Source organism: Passer montanus, unplaced genomic scaffold, assembly GCF_014805655.1.
Source record: "Passer montanus isolate IOZ18808 unplaced genomic scaffold, ASM1480565v1 scaffold25, whole genome shotgun sequence".
Lineage (NCBI taxonomy): Eukaryota > Metazoa > Chordata > Aves > Passeriformes > Passeridae > Passer > Passer montanus.
In genome coordinates, this window is record NW_024367149.1 from 3,567,184 (window position 1) to 3,576,275 (window position 9,092).

Genomic DNA, 9,092 nt, shown 5'->3' on the forward strand with positions numbered 1-9,092 from the left:
ACAAACTGCATTACAGAAAGTTTTCCAAACAGGGAAATAAGACAAAAAACAACAAAACAAAAAACACCAAAAAAACCCTTGTTTTCAACTGTTACAAAAGCTGGCTTTATACAGAAATGTCCTACACTGAGTCTCCTACACATCCCAAATAAAGTTCTTCATGTCTAGCCATTTCAAAGAATTAAAAACTTGTGTTAGTGAAAACTAAAATCTCATATATCTAGCTAAACAGAAAAACTTCTGTGGAGTGACTTGCCTTTACACAAGAGGAAATATATACATGGAGATCTCAATGCCTTTGGGTATTAAAGCAATATTAAAAGAATTTCCATTTTCTAACGCAGGTATCTATTTACAGCAATAAAACTGGATAAAAAGTTTTTTGGTTTAACTTCAATAAAAAAACAGATGAATTGTCATGGAATGGACATAATATACTGTAAGATTGTTTCCATTTCAGTGAAATGCCAGAAAACTATGTGGAGGGTAACTCCATACAAAGTCAGGAACTAGAACAAGGAAAGAAACTATTTTTTCAATGCCTGAAAGACAACTCCATGTCCTGTTCCTCTACAATAAACCTTACAAGAACAGTCAGAGCAGCAGAAACACTACCAGCACTATAAAACTGTATTTGTCAAATTGATTTAAAAAGGTCTTTTCTATGTACCACATTTATAGCAGCAAGCCACTGATAACATCAGATTTTTTCATTAATATTATTTACTTCCAACCAATCTGACTATTGGAGTTGGAAATGTGGCATAAGCAGCAAAGGAAACAGAGAAGAGCAGTTAATTGTATTGTAATTTCATTGCAATAAAATATGTGGTTCCAAAGTCAGCAACCATGTATGGAACTCCTTAACACATGCATCTAAATGTTGTAAGGCAAAGACTACCAAAGTAATGTGTACCATCCCACAAAACCAGCTAAATTAAAGACATTTACACTCACATATGGGAGAATCAACATCCATCAATGTTTAACACTACATGAATGCAAAAAGACATGGCAGAGGTCAAAAAATAAACCAATTATTTTTAGCTTTTTCTCTTTCTCCCAAAAATCTCTGCAACTCCTCAAATAAATTATAAGTGACAAAAAAACAGCTGGAAGAGTGATTGAAGAAATATTTAGAGCCTGAAAGTTCTTCATCAGTCACCCATTTTGAGTGAATAAAGGACTATAATTTGACTTCAGTGGAAAGTACTTTGCCTGACAGTCTTGTACATTCTCATCATCAAACATGAAGCAACCAACATTGAGAGGAAAAAACTGAACACACACCTTGAACACCTCAGAGAAGAAACCAGAGCCAATTTTCTCACATGTGAAATCATCAAGACGAGTAAGTCTGGAAAAGGCACTTATCAGGGCTCTGTATGAAGAGGTACAAACTCTTCCCAGCTGGGATGCAGTCCCTTCTCCAGTGGTACCATCAAAGTCTTCAGCGCGCTCCAAGCGTGGTGGAAATCCTGCTATTGAGTTCCGCTTACTTCGGTCCATTTTGAAACCAAGATTTTATTTCACTAAGGGAGGACTTCTCACATCTTAGGTAATTTGCTGTCTTCTCTACTCTTGTTGGATCCTAAAATACAGAAAATTGAGATTATCATTATTGTGAAGGTATCTAACTGGTCTGATAGGACTGCAATAAAGCTTACACCCATTTAAGCGAGTAAGAAAAGAACGAAGATATCCAAGCAGGGGCACAAAACACAAAGAAATAAAACAAACCACCACACAACATCCACAGTAAAGACAGCAACCTAATGAACTTTTCCTTTAGATCCATGGAAATATCCTATGCTCAGGCTATTCTGAGACAAATAAGCTTGGAACTCAACATTTAACTGCTAACAACTTTCATTCCCTTCCCCAACCTTTTCTTTTTTGACTTAAATTCTGGTTGCTACAGCAAGCAAGGGAGCAGGAGGAAACCCACAAAACGTAACATTTTATTCTACTTCAGTTGCAGCTGGTGACCAATCTACTGCTACAGCAAAAAACTATTTCACTTTCAGGAGTGAACAAGGGATCTCTAACTATTAAAAAATGTTTAAAAATTTTCAATCGGCATAAGGAAAGTTATTCACTTGAAGCATCAAAATCTTGGTTTTAAAGCTTCCATTTATGAGTGTTCCAATACCAGTTCTTTACCTGGTAGGAACACAAGGTTATACCCACTGAACATCTAGCCCCCAGATTTCTAAAAACACCAATAATTCTGCTACAAAGTAGTCTTATAACAATCTGCCAGACAAATTTTCCTCACAAAGATATTTTTAAAGCTATATTAATTTCAGTTGAACTGAAAACACAGGAAAGAAACTACATTTGCCAAGTAGGAGAAAAGGGGGAAAAAAGGAGGGGGACTAATAATTTTCTCTTTTTAAGAGGATGATGAAGTAATCAGGATGACTCTGGAGCCCATCAAATTCAGCTTGGACTGGCAAACTTGACAGGTATTTTAATATTGGTATTTTAAAAATTTAATTATAAAATACAGGGGTTTCTTTTTCTTTAAATCTTAGACTTAAGAGGTTATTCATCTACTCCAAACTTCACTGTTCATTTATAGCAATTTGGTGACACTTACAAAGCCTGAACAAAGTGAACAGTCACAAAGAAGATACCTTTTTTTTTTTCACCAAGGGTGAATGAAAAACTAGAGGGAGGGAAAGGAAGCAATAAAATAATTTTTAAAAAGGTGGGCAAAATAACCACAGAGCAGGCAATTGCACTCCTATTTACAAAGATGTACAGAACCTGAACAATACAGTACATTTGAAAAGCATCTCAAAAACAGAGGCACACCAGGTGTCCTCTGAAAACACAGCAGTGCTGCTCTAACTTGCTGTGTTTTGCAGGCAGTGTATCTTTTAGAGATGCTCTGTGCCAACACATCAGGCAAACACACAGTCCTTCCCTGCTTTCAGAAATAAGTTCTGCTGAACTGTCTGGAATTAATTTGAGTTGTCCGCTCCAAAAGAGAAGGGTGTTTATTTCAAACATCTTAACACCTCTCTAAATGGATGTCTGTGGGTATAAGGGACTCCTACCAAGGCATGATGATGAAAATTTCATCTCTATCAAATCCCACATCATGATTTTCCTACACAATTTTGTATGCAGACTCCTACATGCCTAATCTTACTGCCCTTTTCAGATTACTGTGGCAAACTGGCACTCAGGAAATCAGGATCCAGTTTGTGATCTCATATTCTGACTCAGGAGCCTTGAGGGTCTGCAGAAGGCACAGAAGCACCACAGGAAGATTCAGCCTGTTATATGTCCTCAATGGAGAAAAATAGCCCAGAGAACCTCCTCAGCTACAGACAAGATGCCTGAGAGTTTCCAAGGCCCACTTAAATAATTCCTTTTGATCTGAAAAGGACAAGCTATATTTTGGTTACTTTTCACAGAGATACAGAAAGAACTGTCTATGGAAGGAGAACAGACAGAGGAAACCATGGTATTAACAACTAATTTTTTGGATCAGAAGATGCTATCTTTGAAGACTGACCAGAAAACCTACTGTAATTGAAGGAACATTGTTTACAACTTATTTTCATCAGAGTAGCACCCACATGCACCAGACACTTTCCATGGAAGGAAGGAAGCACAAAAAGCTCAGAACCCCAGAATAAATCCAGTGAGAAAACACATCTACACTGCAACCCAGCAAACTAAAGACTACAAACTCTCAGACAAAGCAAGATTAAAAAATGAAAAAAATAAGACTGCTGTTGTTTTAACTAGAGGAAGATGGACCAAGTTAGATAAGCAGTATTAAACAGGAGGAAAAGCCTAAATCTCTTAAGTATCCCAACACCATTAACAAAAGATGGACTCAACACAGTTTCTACATCTATTTAACAAAGGAAAAAATCTCCCTCACACATATACACATCCTTTTGATTGAAATCACATGGTGAACTTTGTAAAACTCTGTACAAATTCCACAATGAGAGAAGTGATTCACTGTACTTCACACAAAAGAAAAGTCCAAAAGGTTTTGCCATCTGGATTCCCAAGTAACCCATTCCTTCACTTTTTGCCTGCTAGAGTTTACCTTTCCAGACAGCTACACAAAATCCTTGGAAAATATTAGGATACAGCTCCATTATCTTGCCCAGGATTGCCTACACAGAATTAGAGGAAAATTTCAAGTGGGCACAATTCCAAGTGGGCCTCCTGTCATTTTGGCCAATTACACTAATGATCACATTCTCAATGAAATCAACCAAGGTTTAATTGACTGTCAAGTCAGTCTGAGGTACTTTAATTTACTACCTTGTATGGTTAATTAAAGTGCACTGAAGAGAATCCAAGACTATCCTGTAAATCCTGTAACCAACGAAAAGGTTGTTGGGTGTTTTTTTTCCCCACATTAAGGTTCAGCTTAAAAACTCTTAATCTGTGCTCAACAGACAGTTAAAAGACACTACACACCAGAAAACACATTTCCTAATAAATTCTCAGCTTCCAGAACAATTTTTCTAACACTCTTATTCAAGACAAATGCACCCCACTCTGCCGAGACCAAAGTAATTCTGAAATTTACCTCTCAAAATGTGTATCTGCCCTATTCAGCCATTTCTCACATTTCTAAAAAGCACAATTCAGAACACTTCATGCCCTACTACACTTTCAGTTCTTCGCTTACCAAAACACACCTTGAAGGAAAAAAAAAATCCATATTAATATTATATTAAGATCAGTTTCTTCACTGAATTAGTGCATTGATTGTTTAATCATAGTAATTACTATAAATACAACTATTATCAGCATTAATTGGGTTAATTAGACATTTACCTTTCAAAACCAGTGCTGGAGCCTGCAATTATTTAAAGATGGAAACCCCACAAGACCACATCAAGTTATTCCTTAAACATCAGTGTCAAACTAACAGGTGGCATATATTAGCCAGAAATTAACATTTTATCTTCAGAGATATAAAAATGGGTAAGGCTCCTCAACTTCAGCAGCATCCCTTTTATGCCTCAGAGTATAAAATAAGATCCTTCCAAAAAACATTTCAATTCATTACTAAGAGGTTTTCTGTCCCCAGTATCTTTATAAATATGTGCATATTTGCACTCAAATGTCAAACTCACAATTTCCTAAAAGATGGCCCTAATAACAACAACCATTTTTAGACACAGAGACCGTCGCTAGGCATTCAGCCTGCAAAGCAATAAATCTGGCAGAAGCATGTTATTAATTTGAAAAGATTTTCTGAAGAACAAGATGCCAAAGCTTTGATGAAAGTAATTTGCCAAGAGTTAACTATTTCAACCTGTTGTCTGATGAAGCTTCAACAGCCAGCACTACAAAAACATAAAGGAATTAAAGGAATTATGCTGGCAAGTGGCGCTCCACAAAATAATAACTCAAAGGGGAAGAAGACTTCACTGTAGTACTGTGCAAATTTCAGAAGGGCTTCTAAGAAATGTAAAGAAGAAACTTCTCCAAAGACTGAATTGACTGAGGTCCTTAGCCTGATGGAAAAAAAAATAAAAACAAGGGAAAATGCTTAAATATGAAACCCAAGAATTAAAACTGAACAGGTAAAGAGAACCAGACATTCAACAATTTTGTTCTCAGCTGCTGTCACCTACTCCCCTAACAGAGGAAAGTTCCTTGGCTTGTCCATAACTTAGCTTCTTGTCCTTGAGAGGAAAACAATATAAAATATTTACAGATGAGGTAGTTACAAATACCAGAGCTTGGTTTATGTCTGGCCCAGCTCATCCTGAACCTGAAGTCTTTTTGACTACTTCATGGGACAAGTCTTGAGGTTCAATTTATAGTCTTAGTTACAACAGTGCATTTGAACATGTAAATCCCAATATTTTCTACGTTCACTCACATGACATTTTGCTTTAATTGCATCTCCCTTGTACAGGATAATTCCCAGCTCTAGCCAGTACTGTCATAGCATAAGCTTCCTGCAAACTAGGACTGACATTCCTCAGAAGAGACCTGCATTAGCCCTACTGCACCACTCCAGAAAGTGGAAGTCTGCTGAACTGCATCATGGTTTTATAATGCAAACAAACCTCCAGGAGAGGCTAAGCTGAAACAAACAGTTCATTTATTTTGTGACTGTAGCCAGCTTTGAAATGAGTAAGAGAGACCAGCTATTACTGCAGAGCTCAGGATTCAGGGCCAAGGTTGTAGCTTTAAAAATATTTTCAGCAGGCATAGGCATAATTTCTAGCACATATTTAGAAGGCAAATATAATTGAGGGAAAATATTAAAAACTCACAAACAAACAGAAAACTACTTGATCCTTACGCCCACAGTGTAATTACCAGCATTTTCTAGGGTCCAATTACAATACAAAACTGAAGCTCTAGGAAGGACCTTGCAACAATCCATTCCTCTCCTAGCCTGGTTTCAGTCACTCCAACCCACAGAGCATCGTTAGAGTTAAATAACCACTCAAGTAGATCATGTACAAGACACAGCTGCTGCCTCAAATGGATAATTTTAATACATTATGTTTGCTTAACAAAACAGAGCCCAGTAGAGACACTGAGAAGCTGCTCATGCCTTCCAGGTATCAGCAGGCTGACATTTGCTGAGCTTTTAACAAAAAGAAAGGGAATCAAAGCCTTCTAATACCAACAGGTACTGTAACATCTCAATCGAGGAATTTCCCCCCCAGCCTCTGCTGGGTTTGCAATGAGGGCTGACAGCTCTGTTAGCACTGGGGGTTTCACGTGAGACTGGAAGCAACTTCAGTTGTTTCTATGCAGCCAGTGAGACAATGCAGAACAGCAAAGGAAAGAACACAACTGCCTGAAAGAGGGATGCAGACAAAGCAAACAGGCTGAATTTCATACCTGACTGACATCTCTGGGACACAATCTTCTATTTGTGCATCCCCACACAAGGCAGTCAATATTTGTATTTTCCAGCTTAAAGCACCATCTCCATGTATATTTAAGCCATTCTGTAGCCTACCCTTACTAAGCACAAGGCTGTTACTGGTTGCACCTTACAGTGAAACACCGAGTACCTTGTTTACTGCAGCAGCAGCTGCACAAACACAATGGCAGCACGGTCTTCACTAATTTATGACCTTTGGAAGTGAGAACAGGGCTTCCCAAACCCCTCGTTCTTAGGGTACTGCAGCCACTGATGTCTGCTGGTATTTACAAACCAATCTGAAGCTCCCTGTACAATGGACAGCACAACTCAAAGCATGAGAGCCACGGATCTGGAGTGCACAAGGTCAGCCTTCAAAAGCAAAGTTACCTCAACCCACTCCACTCCTGGCTGCAGAAGCTGTAACATTTCTCCAGTGCAACCAACAGGACAATCACATCAGAAAGTGGTTTAGCCACTACCAGCCATGTGTTCAACTTAACAAAAAGTGACAGGATCATATGAAAAGAAGCTTACAACCTAAGAAAGAAGACTTGGCAACAGACAACAGATGGAGCCAGTGTGATACAGTTGCTGATTATTAGATGGGCTTACTGATGAACACACAGCTCCAAATGAATATGTTAGGGAGCTAATAAGCAGGAAAAGGGCACTAAGAAAAAATTATGAACATTGACTTTTTTTTGATCTTGCCTAGTAGCAAAGCTCTAAAGCTCTTATTTTTGTGCCAGTTTGCAAGATGCCATGCTGCAAGAACACAGTAGAGAGCTCTGCCATTGTGCAAATGCATGGTTGTCTGCTACAGGAAAAATACAGAAAGGGAACCTATGATGCAAGTGAACCACAAGCTTCATTCTTTTCTGCAGCAGACACAGAAGCAACAGACCCCTCCTGCAACCCTGCATTTGTTTTGTGAGCCTGTGAAACCATTTGCACAAAGGATTACAATGGTAAAAGCAAATATCTGGAATTAGAGGGCATAACTAAGCTACAGGAAGCCTGTGCCACCAGAGCAGCTCTTGTGAACTAACTCTGTCCTTCCACAGCCACAAAAATATGAAGAGCTGCAGCAGGGCTTGCTCTGTAGGCCTTAATTTGTGCTTGGTCCCAACTGCCAACTGTTCATCCTAATGAAAAGCCACAAAACAAATCACAGCAAAAAACACAGGAGAGCACACACTTGCCACCAGGTAGAGGGAACACACCTTAGCATTCAGTTTAAACTACTCATTCTGCATGAAAGTTTTACACAAACCAAAAGGGACAATGGAATTACTCAGCCATGTCTACAGCTGAACACTGCAAGAATCAGAAAATGACATTTTTATTGGCATGCAACAATAATTTCCAAGGATGATGACTAAATGGAAAGGTTTATGACTAGTCCACAGGGCATGTCAGAGTTTCTCATAAAGAAAATCTTATCTTAGGTTGTAAATTCCACTGCCTAATTAAGTCCATGGAACTATAAGTCTGTTGATTTTGCAGACAATAAAATATGCTAGAACTCTGATCTCTATTTAAAAAAAAAAAAAACAATCGAAGCACAAAGGCTTCTCGTAAACTAACCTAAATGTTAGCTGTTGCTTTTTTTAGCGGGGCAAACAAAAACGTTTGAATAAAATTCAACTCAGTACTGTTCCAATTCAATTCATTACTCTTGAAATTGTAGCTTCCAACTATTACAGCACCCCTTACAGGAACACACGAGCGGAAAGTCCCGCAAAAGCAAAAACCCTTTGCTTGAAGCAAGAACCCTTCCGACCCTGCAAGGACTACCACATTAAGAGCGACCATGTGCATTTACACAGCACGGCTCACCTGAAGGCCACAAAGCAGAGATACACGCACACACTCCTGAACACTCGAGCCTGTCACCAACGCGTGATTCACGTATTCTTACAGGGCTGCACTAAAACAGTAAAACCGGAGCCAAGCCCTCACACCTCCAGGCAAGGCGAACATTCCCAAGGCGATCCCGGCGGGCAAAGCTGGCGCCGGGCGCTGCCGGACCCCTGTCCCGGGGCAGAGCGCGGCTGTCCTCACCTGCCGCGGCCCCTCCGCGCACCTGCTCCCGGCACGCCCCGCTCACCTGGCCGCAGCCCGACCCCTCCGCCCGCAGGGAGCCCCTTCCCGGCAGCGGCGCCGCTCCCCGCCGCCGGCCCGCCCGGACCTGCCCCGCGCCGCC

General features: G+C 39.7%; 1 protein-coding gene across 4 annotated transcripts in view; it reads right to left on the bottom strand.

Moving 5' to 3' along the window:
• TESK2 (testis associated actin remodelling kinase 2) overlaps positions 1-9,092 on the bottom strand; it is a 103,696-nt gene that overhangs the window by 65,238 nt on the left and 29,366 nt on the right. For 2 of the 4 annotated variants that reach the window (XM_039711405.1, XM_039711403.1), the window contains exons 1-2: positions 8,726-8,858; positions 1,291-1,591 (exon numbers count right to left, since the gene is read on the bottom strand). In XM_039711405.1, the coding sequence (XP_039567339.1) occupies positions 1,291-1,509 (219 nt within the window). In that variant the 5' untranslated portion in view covers positions 1,510-1,591; positions 8,726-8,858. Of the gene's footprint in view, positions 1-1,290; positions 1,592-8,725; positions 8,859-9,092 lie in introns of those variants that run through there. The other 2 variants (XM_039711404.1, XM_039711406.1) reach the window with 2 other exon arrangements.